The sequence below is a fragment of the Girardinichthys multiradiatus genome, chromosome 24, assembly GCF_021462225.1.
Source record: "Girardinichthys multiradiatus isolate DD_20200921_A chromosome 24, DD_fGirMul_XY1, whole genome shotgun sequence".
NCBI classification, from domain to species: Eukaryota; Metazoa; Chordata; class Actinopteri; order Cyprinodontiformes; family Goodeidae; genus Girardinichthys; species Girardinichthys multiradiatus.
Genome location: NC_061816.1, coordinates 3571879 through 3592545, shown reverse-complemented (window position 1 = coordinate 3592545; position 20667 = coordinate 3571879). Strand labels below are relative to the sequence as shown.

At 41.2% G+C, this 20667-nt stretch overlaps 2 protein-coding genes across 2 annotated transcripts in view; one reads left to right on the top strand and one right to left on the bottom strand.

Annotated features, from left to right (window-relative positions):
• LOC124861406 (NACHT, LRR and PYD domains-containing protein 4-like) overlaps positions 1-20667 on the bottom strand; it is a 328592-nt gene that overhangs the window by 164209 nt on the left and 143716 nt on the right. The window lies entirely within an intron of this gene.
• LOC124861458 (gastrula zinc finger protein XlCGF57.1-like) overlaps positions 626-20667 on the top strand; it is a 41572-nt gene continuing 21530 nt past the window's right edge. Inside the window, exons 1-2 of the mRNA XM_047355253.1 lie at positions 626-885; positions 5244-5429. Coding sequence (XP_047211209.1) covers positions 747-885; positions 5244-5429 — 325 coding nt within the window. The 5' untranslated portion in view covers positions 626-746. The remainder of the gene's footprint in view (positions 886-5243; positions 5430-20667) is intronic.

The following is a 20667-nucleotide window of genomic DNA, read 5'->3' as shown; positions in this document are numbered from 1 at the left end:
ATAGGTTGTAATAGAGAGCTGAAATGTGATTATGTGGTTTATCAGTTGAATAGTGATGGAGGGGAAAGATATTTCGTTTTTTGAAAAATACTGGTTTGATTAATAGAATTTGAGGAAACAAATAATGAGGAGTTAAATCCAAGAGCTGGTAGTAGTGCAACAATGATGGATGCAACCTGCCGTTAAAAACTAAAGAAGAAGAACATTTCTACTCGAAAGTCGCATTTTTGTTTTTTTTATTAAACATTTGGAACAAACTGTACAGAAACGAGTGGCATGTATATACAAAAGAAATACCAGGTTGTAAAAGTTTAAGGCACACAAAATTATAAGATGAAAGAGAAAAAAACACAGAGAGGCACAAATTCTCATCAAATAGGAAGTCGGAATATCCGAGCTCCGATTAGGAAATTTAATCTGGAACCTCCGCGAAAGTCTGAATTATGAGTCAGTTGTAGACGAACTACTTTCAGTGTTTATAAGACGAGATGTTTCAACGCTGTTTATATGCACGAAATAGCGCGTAGATCAGTGTTATTGTTGTAAGGCTGCTGTTACAGTTGTTATCAATACGAACGAAAACAAGCAGGAAACTGGAACGCTACAACCCGGAAATGACGTAAATTCTGACGTCCCAGTTCCGACTTCCGAGGTTCCGCAGCATTTATCCTTTGTTCTCTGTTCGTCAGCAGCCCAGAAGCGGGAGTGTTGATAAAGCTGTAAGAGAGCTGCAGCAGCAGCAGTTGATGAACTCTGGAAAGAAGTCCAGCAGCTTGAGGAACATCTGGTCAAAGAAACTGGAGGGAAGCAGGAGCTCAAACAGCGGCAGGACGCAGCAGAGGAAGAGACACCAGATGATGGATGATGTTTTCCAGCCCAGATTAGGTTTGGATGTTTCCTTCTTCATGCCAACTGTGTGGATGGTAGTTAAAGTTTAGGAGCCGTTTTCAGTCTGCTGGTGGATTATTCCTCTGAATTAGAACTCGTTGTTAGGATAGTGAAACATCAGCAGGAGCTTCTGGAGCCCAGCTCAGAAATATTAGAGTTTGAAACGACAGAGGATCATCTAACTGCGGTGAAGTGAGCCGACGATCGCTGACGGTAGAAATCAGATGCGTCCATCCATGGTGTATTACGGTAGAGGAGCGGTATGGGAGCCGCTGGAAGCACAAAGATCTGTTTGTTGGGAATGATTACAGCTGCAGGAGTTTTGGACAAACATCTCATGTTGTTTCAGTTTCAATGTTTGAGGAAGATGTTTAATGCTACTTATATGATAAGTAGTTAATCCATCAATTAATATGTTAAAATATCAATGTTATATTACAACACAATCATTTATCTAGAGACATTTAAAGTAACCTAAAATTAATTGATTTATAAATTAATTAATTCTGACTGAATTAATTAAAAACAGCCACATTAACAGTCTGGACTGTGAAAACATTCATCCTTTCATGTTTGGTATTACATTACCTCCATCTCCTGGTAGGTGGTGCAACCGTCTCTCTGCTATCTAAATGGAGAAAATCCATTCAAAGTAACTTCTAACACACTTCCTCAATTTGCAAAGATCATTTGTAGATGTCTATTTCTTCCATCTCCTAAGGAGTGCTGGTTTTTGGGCTCTGGTCAAAGTAGATATACACCACAGGACCTTGAAAGAGCTTGAATGTGTCTTGAAATGTTGTTTTGTTCACAAACTTTTGTCTGAGCTAACGCAACCTGTTGGCGGTCAGACGTCTCGGAGTCCCTCCTGTCCTTGGTCTCCAGAAGTGATCACCCTCTATCTAAAGACTCTTAAATGAACGAATCTCATACAGTTTCTAACTTTTAGCTCCTTTAATCTAAATTAGGCAGAGGAATGATTACAGAGATCAGCGTTGAGGCTCCCGTCTCGGACTGTCAACATCTGTGAAAGGATGACAAAGAGCCCTGAAAGAAGGTCACATGTAGTTTTATATCCGGCACTCCAATGCAATGGATGTACCCTCCCTCAGTGATTATCAGTAGACTATGTGTCACCGTTGTGGTGTTTATCTGGTAGGTTGTGTAGTAGCTGGTGTCCATCCTTAATCTAAATGTTACTGCAGCTTTCTAATCAACCCAGTTCCCGGCTGCTCCACTATCAAACCCAGTGGACTGAGCCACAGGTCATTCATGACGGACCTTGGGCCATTTATCCTTGTAATGTGTGTCGATGAGCTTTCTTATCCTATTCTAACAAAAGGGAAACATTAGAACTTATGCTTTATATTATTATAATATAAGTGGGAAAAACAGCTATGAGTCAAATTAATAAAGGTTATCCTTAGACTTCATGGTATTTTTTTAACACATTTTTTTACTCATTCAATTCAGCTTATTTATATAGCTCCAATTCACAACACACGTTGTCTCAAGGCACTTTACAAGGTCAGTTCAGTTGAATCATACAGATTCCAAGTCAAGGACATTCATTCAAATTGAAACACAGCTAAGCAGATAAACTCTGAGCCAGTTTTCAAGTCTAGAGTATAAAAGAGTGCACATACAGTTAGTCACAGTAGAAGCTCAGCCAGTAGCTATGTCTAGGAGAGACGGGGCCAAGTGGATCATCTATAGCAGAAGAACATTAAGTTGTTGGCAGCAGCAGCTCAACCTCCAGGAAGGTGTCACAGCTAAACACAGAGAGAGAACGTAAAGTTAAACACCATCAACCCAGACATCCTCCATCAGAAGGTCACCCAGCTCACAGTGCCGGCCTCCACCTGTCAGTGGATCACCAGCTTCGTGACTGAATGGCAGCAGCAGGTGAGGCTGGGAAGCATCTTCTCCTGCTCAAGAACCATCAAAACCAGTGCTCTCCAGGGGCTGGTTCTCTCTCTGACCCACCCCCCGCCTAGCCAGAGTAGTCAGCTAATCTGCTGTAAAACAAATAAGCACATTGCACTTGTTTGTACTCAAACTTGGGCAATAAAGTTGATCTTAATTTAACAGTTTGCACAACCACCTTCGGTCACAATTACAGCTGCAAGTCATTTAGGGTGAGTCCCTGCTAGCTTTTCACATTAAGATTTTGGCCGTTCCTCTCTGTAAAACAAACTGTAAAACAAAAAAAGTGGTCTTTGGATTGTAAAGGTTACAGACCCCTGGTTTAAGGGGACAGACATTTTTTGGATAAAACATCTCGCTGAATATGAAGTTCAATAGAATAACCAGAAACTGTTCTGTAATCTTCTTGTTGCTGATGTAGAGAGAGCTCCTGTAGTGCATTTTATATTATTGTACGCACATCAAATATTCTGAACATAAAGCCACAAGCATGGAGTAACACATTAAATAATAACCCTCATTGATATAGTGTTAATTGATAATTAAAACTGATCATAAAATAGAATAGATCTGATGCATTTCTCTCAGGCACTGTCCACTAATGTCGCTTGATACGTATTTACCACATACCAAGAATTGTTTAGGGAACAAGTTGCTGCAATCCAGTGGTTGATTTATGCTAAATTATGCGTCCTTTGTCTTATCCTCCTACTAAATATCTAAATGTTGCTATATCAACTGTCTGTGCTATATTCAATTAAGAATCTCTACTTCACAAACCATCTGCTTCACAGCAAAACTCAGACAATTATGTTTTATATAATAGTGATTTAATTCAGGGGTTAAATATGAGATTCTGCACATGACCTACACTGTCGGTTCTTGAGGTTCAGTTTTCTCTAAACTGCTGATCAGATGTTTTTCTCTGCGCCGAGTGGTAGTGCAGAGTACCCGGCCTTCTTGGCGTCCCTGTTGGGGGTGCTGGATAGTGCCCCTCCCGGGGACTCCATTATTCTGCTGGGGGACTTCAACGCCCACGTGGGGAACGACAGTGACACCTGGAGAGGCGTGATCGGGAGGAATGGCCTCCCCGATCTGAATCCGAGTGGTGTTTTGTTATTGGACTTCTGTGCTAGTCACGGATTGTCCATAACGAACACCATGTTCAAACATAAGGGTGTCCATCAGTGCACTTGGCACCAGGACACCCTAGGCAGGAGGTCGATGATCGACTTTGTTGTCGTATCATCAGACCTTCGGCCGCATGTTTTGGACACTCGGGTGAAGAGAGGGGCTGAGCTGTCACTAAGTCGGACCTGTTCCCAGTGCATGTTGGACTCCGGCAGGGCTGCCCTTTGTCGCCTGTCCTGTTCATAACTTTTATGGACAGGATTTCTAGACGCAGCCAAGGGCCGGAGGGGGTCTGGTTTGGGGACCAGTGGATCTCGTCTCTTCTTTTTGCGGATGACGTGGTCCTGCTGGCCCCCTCTAGCCAAGACCTACAGCATGCGCTGTGGCGGTTCGCAGCCGAGTGTGAAGCGGCTGGGATGAGGATCAGCTCCTCCAAGTCCGAGGCCATGGTACTCGACCAGAAAAGGGTGGCTTGTCCTCTTCAGGTTGGAGGGGAGTTCCTGCCTCAAGTGGAGGAGTTTAAGTATCTCGGGGTCTTGTTCACGAGTGAGGGAAGAATGGAGCGGGAGATCGACAGACGGATCGGTGCGACTGCCACAGTAATGGGGGCGCTGTGCCGGTCCATTGTGGTGAAGAGAGAGCTGAGCCGAAAAGCAAAGCTCTCAATTTACTGGTCGGTCTACGTTCCTACCCTCACCTATGGCCATGAACTTTGGGTCATGAACGAAAGAACGAGATCACGGATACAAGCGGCTGAAATGAGCTTCCTCTGTAGGGTGGCCGGGCACTCCCTTAGAGATAGGGTGAGGAGCTCGGCCATCCGGGAGGGGCTCGGAGTAGAGCCGCTGCTCCTCCACATCGAGAGGAGCCAGTTGAGGTGGCTCGGGCATCTATACCGGATGCCTCCTGGACGCCTTCCTCGGGAGGTGTTCCAGGCACGTCCCACCGGGAGGAGGCCCAGGGGACGGCCCAGGACACGCTGGAGGGACTATGGGACTATGTCTCTCGACTGGCCTGGGAACGCCTTGGGCTCCCCCTGGAGGAACTGGAGGAGGTGTCTGGAGAGAGGGACGTCTGGGCGTCTCTGCTGAGTCTGCTGCCCCCGCGACCCGGTCCTGGATAAGCGGAAGACGACGAACGAACGAACGAATATGAGATTCTGCACATGACCTAAACTGTCGGTTCTTGAGGTTCAGTTTTCTCTAAACTGCTGATCAGATGTTTTTCTCTAATGTGAATCTTTACCAGCTTAGAAACATAAAGTTAAAGTTGTTCATAATGCATGTAATGTGTTTCAGTGCTGCCAGCAGATGTTAAAGAAGAGGCTCCTGAAGAACAGAGTCCTGATGTGGATCAGCAGGAGCCAGAGCCCCTCCAGATAAAGGAGGAACAGGAGGAACTCTGGACCAGTCAGGAAGGAGAGCAGCTCACTGTGAAGGAGGAGACTGATACCAGGTTTCCATTAACTGCAGCTCCTATCAAGAGTAAGGATTTGTTTGTGTGTGTGTCTCCTGTCTGGCAGCTAACAGTCTGGTGCATCTGGTTGTCTTTTATGATCAAAAGTAGATTTGCTTCATAAAAAGGAGGAAGAAATGAGACGTTTCCTGAGTTGAAACTGCCGGGAAAATACGATGCAAACAGAATATAAAGATATCTACGCAGAACCTGGAGAGACTAAATTAAACTATTCTGCTCTCCTACAGACTCAAAGTTCACAACAAAATGTATTTAAAGGCTAAAAAAGTGGACTTTGCAGATGTCTCCTTTAACACTGCTCTTAATGTGCCTGAACCTGTTCCTCTAGAAGCTTCCAGAGAACTCTGTAATTAGTTTCTTAATTTCTTGGACAAGGTTGACATTAGGGCCTGTATTTCTCTTCCCTCCTATGACCCGCCCATCTTGGTCACCTGCCTCGCTGTCTTTGATCACTGGGAGCCTTATTTCCTTTCCTCTCTAGAGACACTGGTTATCAGTATAAAACCATCTGGCTCCCCCTGTGATGTTCTTCCTCCATGTCGTCTTAAGGAGTTTTCTTCTTCTATTGGCCTCTTTATCCTTAAAATTATTAACAGTAGTTTGACCTCCAGCGTGGAGCAGAACAATTTTAAACATACTATTGTGAAATCTGGCCTCAATCATTCTGCTTTGTTAAGCTTTAGGCCGATCTCCAAGTTACCCTTTTCTGTCCAAAATTTTGGAACAACAGTTTACAACCAGCTGAAGCCTTACTGGATAAATATATGATAATGGAAGTGTTCCAGTCTGGGTTTAAAACTTACCACTGAATCGGCTCTTTCAGAGATTTTTGATGATGTATTCTTAGCAACGGATTATGGGAACTGCTTTTAGATTTACCAGCTGCTTTTGATCCAGTGGATCATAACGTTCTTGTCTCCAGACTGGAGCAGTGGGTGGGCATCACTGGCTCAGCTCTTTAATGGTTCAGGTGCTACTTCTCTGATAGGAGTTTCTGGGTCATCGTGGATGATTTTACCTCCCCTGGGGGTACCTCAAGGCTCCATTCTTGGAGCCCTGAGGTTGCGTTTCATTTTTTGTGCTGATGACTGTCAAGTCTCTTTCCCTTTAAAACATAATGTTTTTGTTTAGCCTCTTCTTGATTGTCTTAGTGACATCTGGGCATGGATGGCACTGAATCTTCTTGATTTTAATTAAAAATAACTGGTCATGCTTTTCAAATCCAGTGACTCCAGCAGTATTTCTTCCTGTGGCCCAGCATAAAAATCCAGCATCATTAATTCAGTTTTAGTTTAGTAAAAATGAACCACGGCCTAAAACTTAAAACAGATTTTAATGTCCCACCCCAGTAGCAGCATTAATTCTGCTTCGTTGTTACTTCAACTACCTCTCAGCGGTAGCCCGAAGGTCCTGCGTCTGACTCCCCCTCCTCATTTAGAGAGCTTTAAAAGCTTCACCCTAGGAAATCTCCTGGTCCTGATGGTATCAGCCCAAGGGTTCTGAAGGCTTGTGCGGGTCAGCTGAGTGGAGTGCTGCAGTACCCCTTTCCTATGAGCCTGAAGCAACAAAGAGTTCCAGAGCTATGGAAAACATCATGTCTGCTCCCAGTGCCAAAGAAAGTTCATTCTAAAGGACTAAAGGACTTCATGGCTATAGACCCATAGCTCTGACCTCTCACATTATGAAGGTCAGAGAGAGGCTGGTTCTGGTGCACCTGAAGACACGGGTCCTCTAGTCTTTCTCTGTCTTGCTGTGACATTTAGTGGCTAAAAGGCAACCAGAATTGTCGGGAAACTGTTGGTCTAGAGTTGATGCACACGCTGGGGATAGTATTTATCCTGATATTTAATTCCAGCTCCAGACCTTCTACAGGTAGATATCCCCTTGGGCAAGAGGCGCTTATTCCCAAGGTTCCACATCGATGTATGGATGTACTGGCCTTGTGTGTGTGTGTGTACTTGTACTTGCTGCTGATTAAGAACCATGTTTTGTATTTTTATCGTAAAGTGAGGAAATTTTGACAAAGTGAGGTCCTCGCTTTATCAAATTCTGATTTTGGGACAGAGGTTAGGTTTAGGACTAGGGCATGAATTTAGTTTAGGCCCAAGAAATCAAGGATAATTAATGGAAGTAACTGAAAGTCCTCATGAAGATAGAAGTACGTTTAAAATACTAACTACTGTCTCATATTTCCCAATAAAACAAACTAGAAGAGGAAACCTTAGACAGCCTGGAGAGCTAGGTAGACGAATGTTTTGACAAAATAGCAATGGTCAAAACACAAAAATCTGCAACCATGACCACACCAGCATCAAGATACCCCCGTTCAGAATGCTCGGCCAGCACCTACAATATCTCTCCAGAGAAAAGCTATGCTGATGTCCCGGACTCTATTGACAAGAAGCTACCCAGCCTCGATGCTCGTCTTACCCTGGTGGAGGTTCTCCACAAATAATTTTCAAGCTCTGAGTGAATCTCTGGAGTTCAGCCACAAACAACAAGCTTCGCTCACAGCCAAGAAACAAATTCTGAGGGATAAGGTAAAGAAATGTACCGATGGAATGATGCAGCTGTCTGAAACAAAGAAATGACGGAGACCATCCTGAATATACAAGCTTGGGGCATACGGGACAACCTTGTCTTCTCCAGCATCCTGGAACGGGCAGAGGAGGACACTGAATCCACTATCTGGGAATTTCTCCAAAGTCAGCTAAAACTCCCAAGTGACGAGGTTAAAAACATCACATTCCATCGTGTTAACTGGCTCGGAAGTAAGAATCCCGACAACAATCGGCCTCGGCCATTTGTAGTGAAATTCAGGCACTACAAGCAGAAAGAGCAGGTCAGGAGTCGGGGCAGAGAGCTATGGGGAACGAACTTCAGCGTCACTGACTAGTTTCCAAAGGAGATCCTCGATTGGAGGAGAGTATTATTCCCAATCAGGAAGAAATATATTACTGAAGTGGCTGTAGATAAACTCTGTTAATGGTCAGTTGTTCAGGGACCTGGTTGGAATAGAGGTTAGATAACGCAGTTATAATCTAATGTAAAGCACAGCTCAGTATGATGATGTTGTGGAATCTTCTTATCAAAGTGGGTAGAAGTTCACTCATAACAAGAGAAAATCCGGACTTTGTCTTTATAAGTTTTATTCAAAGGCATTCAGCATTTGAAGACCCTGACACTGAGGTTAGTCAGTGAAACAGAGCCCCGATCAACATTTACACACAGTATTTATACCAGAACAAGACAGTGTTATCTCAACTGCAAAGAGTCTGTGTTTTACGGCCCTAGACCCTTCTCGGGTTCAGAGGTGAGAAGGTTACCTAGGAACAACATCCGATCTTCCAAAGGCATCACTCTAACAAATGGTCTTAACCATTAAACTTCTGATAATGACTTTTATAGCTTTCTCCAATAACACAGAGGTTCAGAGGAGTGAGGTAACCCAAAGGTTTTACACTGTGGAATTCTTACTGCAAAAATTTCCATCACACTCCCCCCTTATGATTATAAGACAATCATACAAAAATTCTAGCAAACCAACACCTCTCTCAGCTAACAGATAATCCAAAGTCATTCTAGTTTGCAAACTCATCGTTCTAATAGCTTAGGCTGATTGAAGTATAAGTTGTGACTGTAGGTAGTAAGTGAGCTAGATAACATACTCCAGACCAAGTAGCAGGCAGATAAAGATATAATCTATTTCCACACATCCAACCCATGGTCTTAGGACACGAGAACCCATCTCTACTAGGAAAAGTAACAAGAACCCTGGTTAATTTACCTGCCTGGCCATACAACTAACCTCCATCCGGTAAGGCTGTAAGATTAAGAGTTAACACAAAGGGATCTGGAGCCAAAGATTCTGAAATAGTAGAAGGATCAGTTCTGATAGGACATGACTCAAATTTATGTCTGTTGATTAAAGCACATAAAACAGATATAATAGCTTCGCAACCTACTGTCTTCCCAAGAAAATAAGGTCTACTTTCCTCCTGTGCAATACAAATATCTGGATCTCTAATCGGATTTCTATTACCCCGAATTCTATAAAGAGTTCCTGTAGACGCACACGTTAAATTAGTCTCACTAGAAAATTTACTAACATTTCTGCTTTTCCGTACAGCATAATTCCTCACCCAAGGAAAAATGACCTCCACCAACCTGTTATCTGGAAAGAAAGTAGCTAGAGTATAAGCAGTATCAATAGGAACTGGTACCAAAAATGGTTGATCATTAATAGCATGTGGAATCAAACAACAAACATAGCAACTCTCATTTCTTATCTTCCGCACGGTTTGATGCATCAGTTGCCACCAGACATTATCAGCATGATCATAGTAGTCAGAAAAGTGATGAATCTCTCTTCGAATCCGCTGATGAATATTATTAGCATAATTCCTCAGATTAACCTTACATCATCTTTGCTGCACCATTTTCCCAAATGAATAATAATAATAATAATAATAATAATAATCATCTTTATTGGTCATTGCACATGTACATTACAACGAAATTTGTCCTCTGCATTTAACCCATCCCTTATAGGGAGCAGGGAACACAAGAGTTATAAAAATACTTGCAATACCAATCATTAGCATCAGAACAAACCATCTTCCATTTAACTGCATCGTGATCTTGAAGTGGAATGTCCTTTCTTCTGGTACTGAAAGCAAATAGTTTTTCCCAAAGAAAACAAATTATAAACACAACTTAAAAAACAAAAAAAACCAAACAATTCTGCTGTCTCTCCTGAGTGGCTTCAAGCTGCCCTGTTACCAGTCTGGTACAGGTGGGCGGTCGTAGGAAGCTCCTCTAGAAATATATTTAGAAACAGGAACTCTAACCTGCTGGAAGTTAAGCTTCCATAGTCCAACTAAACAACGGTGGAAATGAACACATTCAAACTTGTAATAATACCATAATGATAGATATCAAGCAAATAACCATGAAAGTTAGATAAATGCATCCGAGATTTCCTCCTCAGAGTCAGTTTCACTGTCAAAGTGGGAGAAAAGAATTTGGCTGACCCTTGCTGTCCAGGCAAAGGAGCCCCTAGTAGCCACCAAATATTAAGAAGTTAAGGAGAATAAGCATCATGGCGCATATTTGACTGTCTCTCTGTTGCAGACGTCGCCAGTCCATCATCCAGAGAAAGGTTATGTGCAGATGTGTAGAGGTCTTCCCTGTATGTGTCCTATGTGTCTCTCACTGTGGTGTGTGTGCAGTGAGGCAAATGACCTTATGATTTCTAACTTTCAGGCAATGCGATGGCCTTAAGTAGATTCTGAAATAACGTTACACTGCCCAAGAGATTGTTGTGCCCTTGTAAGAACAGTGTTCTTCAACCACCTCTTCAATCACTCGCCAGTGATCAGCTTACAGTTCTTTGTCTTGTGGTGGTCCGCTGTCCTCACACCTTTCAGGCCGTGGATGATCCAGTTGGAAGATGACTTGTCCTGGAAGCCAGATGACGCTGGAGGACCTGGAGCTTTCCTGCAGCTTTCCTGCAGCTTTCCTGGGTGTCTAGTAGGATCTGATATGGGCCATTCCAGCCCTGGACTTCCTGTGTTTTCTCCTAAATTCTCTGACCAGAATCCAGTCGCCAGGAATAAAGGACTGGAGGGTGGAAGTGGCTGTTTCTGGTAATGCAGCCTTCACCATCTGTGAAACTTGAGAAAACACAGTGGACAGGTTTTGACAGTAAAACAACATCCTATCTTCACACAAAGATGTGGAAGAAATGATCTTGCAATATCCCCATGTCCAAATTAGGAGACCTGCCACGCAGCACTTCAAAAGGACTGAGATTTGCCTGTGTCCTTTGTCTCAATCTCATATAAGTGAGAACAGGGCCTTCACAACGCTTGGCTAATTTTCAATTCAAAGTCCCATTCTCAACACTAAGTGCTTAACTACATGAACTTCATCAAAACATCCAACAAAATCAAAAGAATCGATCTTCAGACTTCACCTGATATACTAGCAGTGACCATCAGCTAAATATTCTGAATATCAAAAATGTGACCTGATGTTTGTGGAAGGTCTGATTACAGGTCATTATTTCATAGTTTCAGAATACCCAAAAATAATTTCAAAAATGGTCTAATCTGTGGAGATGTAAAATTTCACAAAAGAATCAACACCATAATTTCAGAGAGGTTTTCATAATGTGGTCTTAGGGAGCTATGCACCATTTATATAAACAAAGTACAACGTTTCTCTCGCATTGTCACTAAGACCTCACTGGAGGTATGAGCTACCCTTTTTCCCATGAGTGCTACAACTTTTGGAACCCCATGTTACTTTATTCTTTATTCTGACATTCCCCTCTTCTGGCGCAGGGTCCTACCCATTCGACAATCCAGCAAAAAGTTTGTACAAAAATGTTTTAGTAACCAAGATCACATAACCTAGAACCAAAGAAATGAATTCTGACATAACTATGTGTCACTATGAATTTAACGAAAGCAACATAAAGAAAATCCAGATGTTTTTAATTGCAATTCAGTTCCATTAACAACAAAACACAAACTTTAATTATTCAGTTCATCAATGTCTCACTTAGAAATGAGTCACATATCATCCTGATTTGTCTTGTATGAAGATGAGTATTAGATTAATGGACATCTAATGTAATTCAGATGCATAAATCCTACAAATTGAATCTAATAAATAATTCCCACCAAGTATAAAGTCATGACTCTGATTCTTTATCAAAAATATATTCCTTACTTTTGCATATCTTGAACTGTCAGCTATTTTCATCGCACCAGGGAAACTTTCAATCTAATAAATCACCAATGATTCTGCATGCAAAACTAATTCTTCAAACTAGTTTAAACTATTTCATTAACCTTTTAATAGTAAAACACATAAATCCAAAAGTCATCCTACATCCTTAATCATTATACAAAAAAAATACAAAAAACATGTTATTAAGGCAACAATCACTACAAGCATTTTGATTCTATTGTCTCTTAAACAGTGTTAAAACTCAGGAAGGGAGGTGCTGAGCGTTACCATGACAGCAAAGGCGTGAACCAACCTGGTAGGTGGGCGGAGTCAGGCAGAACTAACCTCTGATTGACAGCCTATGGGCGGACCCACAGTTTCTCCATTCCAACCCATCTTAGTGAACCTTAAACTGCAAAACTGTCAACATGCACCTACCTCAGAAACAAGCTGCTTCTTAACTCTCCTGAAAACTCAAAGTTTAATCAATCTGGGATTTAGAAACATTATTCTAAACATGGATTATTATTTCATGCAACATATAAACAAACATTAATTCCAACAAAACAAAGACAAAACATCAAAGACAGACAAATGACCAAATTTGAAGCTTCAAGAATTAAAATAAATTTTTAACAATTTCTTTTCGGAATATGTTTTCTCAGCCATATCTTTTAACACTATAATTGATCAATTTTGTTATGACAATCTTCAGGATCCTTTTTTAAAAAATGAGTGCACATAGTCCAAAAAATCTCAAAGTATTTAGAAGCTCTTCTCTTAAATGAATCCAAATTTACTGATTCTGAAACCTTTTGCTAATTCTTTGTACTGTAACTCTGTAATAATAATAACTACAATCCTGAGAGTTATTGTTATAATTCTCTTTTTGTTTGGCTCAATTTGATCGCAGCTGTATTGCAGAATTTCAGGTTAAATGCAAAGAAGTATTTTAATTCAATTCAATTCAAATTCAAAGATACTGTATTGATCCTCGAGGGGAAATTAGAAAAGTCAGCGTTGACATTTTCATGTTATACCCAAACTAAACAAAACTGCAGTGTTTGACTTAATCAGAAATTAAGATAAGAAGCTTGTCTCCAAACTGGACTTTTTCCCACATAGTGTTTCAAAAGAACAACCATCATTTTCTTTTCCATCACAATGAAAACATGTACCTGTAAGGCAGGAGTAAAGCGATTTAAGAAAATCTGATTAAAATCATAACCAATAAAAAGCATGAAGCTTCTAATAAAAGTATCCGAAGTAATTGAAAATCCTCAAAAATAACAAAAAAAGCTTTATATATTATGTACAAAATAATAAACATATGGTATTTTTATCAACAATGTAATAACTATTCTTTTTCAGCTTTAAATTAAAGCATTTAAATCACTATATACATTTGTGTTTTAGAATATGGTAATTAACACTAGAACTCCCAAGCCCATCAATTTGACAGCGATCATTCTGGATGCGAAAATGCCTAAAAATGCCTCCTGAGCAGAAAATATCCTTCTGGAAGCCATTTCAATTAAATTCAAATTCAAAAATACTTTATTAATCTCAAAGGGAAATTAAATGTTGTTGTAGCTCATTATGAAGGTTTCTTCAAAGAGCCGTTGTAGATGCTGATGGCTGTGGGCAGGAAGGATCTCCTGTAGTGCTCCGTCTTACAGCAAATCTGAAGAAGCCTCTGACTGAAGACACTGTTGTTGTAGGACAGTCTCATGAAGAGGATGCTCAGGGTTCTCCATAATGTTCTTCATTTTATGAAGAATCCGTCTTTCCACAATGATCTCCAGAGGTTCCAGAGGAGTCCCCAAGACAGAGCCAGCCTTCTTTGAGCTTTTTTAAGTCCCTGGTTCTGATGCTGCTTCCCCAGCAGATGATGGCAGAAGAGATCACACTCTCCACAACAGACTTATAAAAGATGTGCAGCATTTTGCTGCAAACACCAAAGGACATAAGCTTCCTCAAGAAGTACAGTCTGCTCCGTCCCTTCTTGTAGATGGCTTCACAGTTGCATCTCCACTCCAGTCTGTTGTCCAGGTGAACACCGAGGTATTTATACTCCTCCACCACCTCCACCTCTTCTCCCATGATGGAAATAGTTTTTGACTTATTCCTGTTTCTCTTAAAATCTACAATCATCTCCTTTGTTTTAGTCACGTTCAAAATGAGATGATTGTTTCCACACCATGCCACAAAGCGGTCCACCACCTTCCTGTACTCAGCTTCTTGTCCATCTCTGATCCATCCCACGACTGCAGAATCATCCGAGTATTTCTGCAGATGACAGGAGTCTGTCTTGTACTGGAAGTCTGAGGTGTACAGAGTGAAAAGGAATGGTGAGAGTACAGTCCCCTGTGGTGCTCCTGTGCTGCTGACTACCTGGTTAGACTCATAACCCTTCAGTCTCACAAAACTGTGGTCTGTTTGTCAGGTAGTCTTTGATCCAGGAGAATGCTGAGGCCTCCACCTGAGTCTTCTGGAGTTTCTGACATAGAAAATCAGGTTGAATTGTGTTAAATGGAGAAATCAAAGAACATGATCCTCACAGTGCTGCCGGCTTTGTCCAGATGACAGTGGGTTCGTTGAAGCAGGTGTTTGATGGCATCTTCAACTCCAACTCCACAGCGATAAGCAAACTGAAGGGGGTCCTGATAGTTTATTGTTTGCTTACTCAGGTGGGCCAACAGGAGTCTCTCTAGGACCTTCATGATGTGGGATGTCAGGGCAACAGGTCTATAGTCATTGAGGACTGATGGGTGAGTTTTCTTTGGTACCGGAACAACACAGGAGGTCTTCCACAACACCGGAACCTTCTTCTGGGCCAGGCTAAGGTTGAAGAGGTGCTGCAGAATCCCACAGAGCTGCTCTGCACCTGCCTTCAGGACTCTAGGGCTGACATGATCTGGACCTGCAGCCTTATTCCGATTCAGTCTCTCCACTTGAGACACACAGGTGGAAGGGGGAAGCAAAGGAAGCATCAGCATCTTCTGATATGATTGAAGGCAAACATGTAGAAGCAGAAGGGTCTAGGGCTGAGGTGGAAGATAAAAAATTTGAGGTGTTACTGGACAGCTGTGGGTCCTGTGGGTCAAAGGAAGGTGGAATGTCTGTTTGGCTGTGAGCAGGAGAGGAGGATGCAAAGCTTGTTTCTGAGCTGAACTTATTGAAGAATGTGTTCAGTTCAGTTAATTGGCTCTGTCCAGACCTTCATTGGTCTGATCATCCTTCTGCTTGAAAACTGTGATCTTCTTCCCTGACCACACGTCTCTGATATTTGTTAGAATTATGAATCTGAGAATATTATTTAATATTAATATTTTATAAAATAACATTTGGGTCTGTTAAGGGTTGTCCTGTGAATACCAGCCCAGTAAGGCGATGGCATTAGGACAAAATAGAAAGGTGTGAGATGAGCTCTGACATTATTGAACAACATAAACTCTGCACATATATGGAATGAATTCACACAATTTCTTAAAATACAAGAATTTATTAACAAACATAAGTCAACTCAAAGTCAAACATATTTCAATCAACAAACTCTTTACTATGCTAAAACAATCCAACTAAACTACCAAGCAGAATTAAAGAATAACGAAGACTAATGGGCTATGTACAATATAAACAAGTTAATTAAAGATGATTGGAAACCATGACCAAAAGAGTGATGCAACATTACCATGCAATGTTTATGTCTGAGAACCAAGGATTATCTTAAGATAATCTGGAAGTGAAGTTAAGTTAGTCTTGGAACTAACTTTGGCAATAATCAGCAAACGTTTAGACAACCATTCACAATGCAAGATCAGATAAAATACTATTTGAATAAAACAATGTTTTAAATAATGATCTGCTGAATAAAACCAACCTTCTGGATGACCATTTCTCAACGGTGTCTAATTAGCTGCCTTTATTTATTGAAATAATATTTGAAGAAATATTATTAAGGGAGTATTTTGGAAAAGAGCCAAATCTTTCTGGAGAAATGGGGCTTAATGGTGTTTATCATAACCTCAAAACATACAAAGAACACAAACAGGGCACGTTTGCTGCAGATAGCCTGCTACCACTAAGATAGCCGAGTTTCACACAAACAAAACTTCATAAAATGTAAAACGTTTAGATCATTTCATCCTAACTGTTAATCTGCCCAAACCTAACCTCATGAACTGTGGTAAGGAATGTTGTACAAAAGACGATGAAGTTTGAAGAAGGTATCCACAGTGAACAAAGGGTTAGCTCCGGAGCTGTAGCTGGGCGGCCCATCCTGTCCGCTGACCACACGATGAGGCGGTCTCTGCTGTCTTCCTTCCAGACTGGGAGACCGCGTCTTTGCAGGGGTTTCTCTCGAACACCGTTTGCTTCTGCAGGGCTCGGAAGGAAAGTCAAGCAATGCTTGTACCTTAATTTTCCCGTTCATGAATGAAAATACCGGATACACAGACAGTATTTCATTCGTACTTATCTTTGCATATGATCAATGATCGTTTGACACTCTTGGATCCAGTTTGAAGAGTATATATCTGTTTGCCAGCAAAGACACAACAGCACGCTTGTCTCCCCTGTCCGGTGTCTTTCGAAGGCCATGTGGAAGAGGGCGGATGTAGCAACAGCTGTGCTTTTATTTGGGTAGTGGCGTCACAAGAAGTCCGCAGTTATCCCGTTTCCTGGCTGTGCCGGATGAACGTTAATGCACTTTATTATGAAAAGTTCCAGAAGAGTTTAATGTTGAAATCCATGGCTGTGGGTCCCAACATATTGTTTTGCTGGAGCTTGCTCTCCAGCTTCTTCTTGTACACATCCTTGCTGTCTCTTATCTTGACTTTAAGTTGCTTCTGTAAACTCCTCAATAATTCTCTGTCTCCCTCTCTGAAGGCCTTTTCTTCTTGTTAAGCAGGTCCTTCAGGTCACTGGTGATCCAAAGTTTTTTATTGGGGAAGCATCTCACAGTTCTGGTGGGGATGATGTTATCCACACAGAAGTTTATATAGTCGGTTACACACTCAGTCAAGGCATTGATGTCCTCTCCATGTGGCTGGCACAGTGCGTCCCAGTCTGTAGCCTCAAAGCAACCTTGCAGAGCTTCTTCAGCTTCCTGTGACCATTTTCTCACAGTCCTCTTTATTACAGGTTGCCTCTGAACAAGGGGCTTATATTTCGAGCAGAGAAAAACAAGATTGTGATCTGATTTGCCTAGAGGAGGTCTTGTTGTAGAGATGTATGAGTCCTTGATATTTGCATAAAACAAATACAATGTTTTGTTTTCTCTGGTAGAGCAGCTGACAAACTGTTGAAATGTTGGAAGTGTAGCAGAGAGTGAAGCATGGTTAAAATAACCAGAAATTGCCACAAAAGCATTGGGGTTTTGTGTCTGTAGCTTAGCAACAACTGAGCTGATGGCTTCACATGCAGTGTCGGCAACAGCGGAAGGTGGAACATAAACTGTTGCCAAAATAACACTGGTGAACTCTCTGGATAAATAATATGGATGAAAACTTACTGCTAAGTTCAATATCTGGACTGCAGAGACGACACTTCATTGTAGCGCATCCTGGATTACACCATCTGTTGTTCACAAGTACTGCCAGTCCACCTCCTTTTACATTTGCCGCTCCTCTTTAAATCTCTGTCTGCTCGTATGGTTAAAAAGCCCGGCAGAGAGACACTAGAGTCGGGGATATGATCCTGCAGCCATGTCTCAGTAAAACACATAATACTGCATGCCCGGTACTCTGGCTGGGTCCTTTGTAGGGCTTGGAGTTCATCCAACTTGTTCCCCAACGATCTCACATTGCCCATCATAATCGACAGAAGAGATGGTTTGAACGTCCTCCTTCTCTCTCTTCTCTTAGCTCCTGCTCTGCATCCACGGCGTCTCCTTTTCAACTCATCAGGGATTTGGGGTTGTAGTTGAAGTATTATTTGAGCTTTTGAGATATTAATCAGCTGCTCCCGGTTGTAAGAAACAACCACGTTGCCATGGCAATGCATCATAACAAATGTCCAAAAATAGAAAGCATTAGGAAAAATCCTCCAAGCTGCGCAGCATCTGACACCGGAGAGGACAGTTGTCCAAAAAAAATCAACTGTATCCACCACAAGAGGAAGAGTTCCCAAAAAAGAATCAATCAGAATGAAAAGTAACAGAGCTACTCCAACCTGCTGCCACCTTGAGCGGCGCAATTCTAGAAATTTTTGTATATTTTTTTATATTTTTGTATTTTAGAATATTTGTAGGATGCCAACAATCTCCTTCTCAGTATACTCGCGCGTATACTTAGCCACGGGAAAGAAAAATGTCAATGTAAATAATAGGGCCGTCAAAATGGCTGCTGTGGTAGTTGGAGGTAGAAATACTTAGATCTTTAAATAGAGACATAGGAATACACAAGACACAGGTTTAGAAAAAGTCAGGATGCCAGGAAGATAACAGTTTTAATAAACCAGGGTTATGGCATGTCAAACTTTCAAACCCGTCAAATTGACGGCCCTGGGAGTTCTAGTGTTAAACCATGACACCGTGAAACCAATATATTTACAGTCCAGATTATCACACCATTGTGGCCTTTCTGATTTTATCTACTGTACCGTTCACTGATAATATTTATCAGATTCTTTTCTCTAGTTTTAATCTTTATAATCTTTGTAACATTGTCAAGATAAAGTTGTTCATAATGCATATAAAGTGTTTCAATGATGTCTGCAGATATTAAAGAGGCTCCTGAAGAACAGAGTCCTCATATGGACCAGCAGGAGCTGGACCTCCTCCACATAAAGGAGGAAAATGAAAGAATCTGGGCCAGCCAGGATCAAGAACAACTGAATGTGAAGAAGGAGACTGATGATACCAGGTTTCCAGTAACTGTTGTTCATATGAAGAGTGAAGAGGATGAAGAGAAACCTCTGTTCTCTCAGCTTCATCAACACCAAACAGAAGACAGAGATCTTCCAAGCAGCAGCTCGGCTGACCAGATAAAAGTAGAAATTAAAGAAGAGGACTGTGGAACTGTTGTGAAGCATCATGAATCAGTGCTTAAACGCTTGTCAGACTCTGAAACTGAAGACAGTGAAGATGATAAAGATGATGATGATGTGAAGCATCATGAATCTGACCTTAAATGCTTATCAGATTCTGAAACAGAAGACAGTGAGGATGATGGGAAGGAGAGCAGGGCTCCAGGGTCAGGCAGAAACACTGTCAACAAATCTTTGAGCTGCTCTGAGTGTGGGGGAAAATTTGCTAACAGACGCTCTCTTCAGAGTCACATGACATGTCATCCAAGATTAACATCTTCGGATTGTTCTGGTAATGATACGTGTTTCAGAGAAAAACAAATTATAGATTCACTGACGAATGTCCAGAAAGGTATTAAAACGTTTAATTGTTGTGAGAGTGGTAAAGGTTTTACCAGGAAACATGACTTAAAACAACACACAAAAGTCCATGCTGGAGAGAAACCCTTTAGTTGTGATTCATGTGAAAAAAGATTTTGCTACGAGTCACAATTAAACATGCACAAGAGAATCCACACAGGAGATAAACCTTTTAGTTGTGATGCATGTGGAAAAAGATTTTGCTACAAGTCACAATTAAACACACACATGAGAGATCACACAGGAGATAAACCTTTTAGTTGTGATGCATGTGGAAAAAGATTTTGCTACGAGTCACAATTAAACATTCACATGAGAATCCACACAGGAGATAAACCTTTTAGTTGTGATGCATGTGGACAAAAATTTGTCTACAAGTCAGATTTAAACAAACACATGAGAATTCACACAGGAGATAAACCTTTTAGTTGTGATGCATGTGGAAAAAAGTTTGTGCAGAAGTCAACTTTAGATAATCACATGAGAATTCACACAGGAGACAAACCTTTTGGTTGTGATGCATGTGGAAAAAGATTTTGCTACGAGTCACAATTAAACATGCACAAGATAATCCACACAGGAGATAAACCTTTTGGTTGTGATGCATGTGGAAAAAGGTATGTGCAGAAGTCAACTTTAGATAATCACATGAGAATTCACACAGAAAATAAACCTTTTAGTTGTGATGCGTGTGGAAAAAGATTTGTCTACAAGTCAGATTTAAACAAACACATGAGAGATCACACAGGAGATAAACCTTTTGGTTGTGATGCATGTGGAAAAAGGTTTGTGCAGAAGTCAACTTTAGATAATCACATGAGAATCCACACAGGAGACAAACCCTTTAGTTGTGATTCATGTGGAAAAAGATTTGCCTGGAAGTCATATTTAGAGAAACACATGAGAATTCACACAGGAGACAAACCCTTTGCCTGTGATGCATGTGGAAAGAGATTTTCCTTGAAGTCAAATTTAGATAGACACATGAGAATTCACACAGGAGACTAACCTTTGCTTTTGATGCATGTGGAAAAAGTTTTGCTTCAAAATCATATTTATACAAACACATGACAAATTCACACAGGAGAAAAAAAACATTTGGTTCAGATGCTTGCGGCA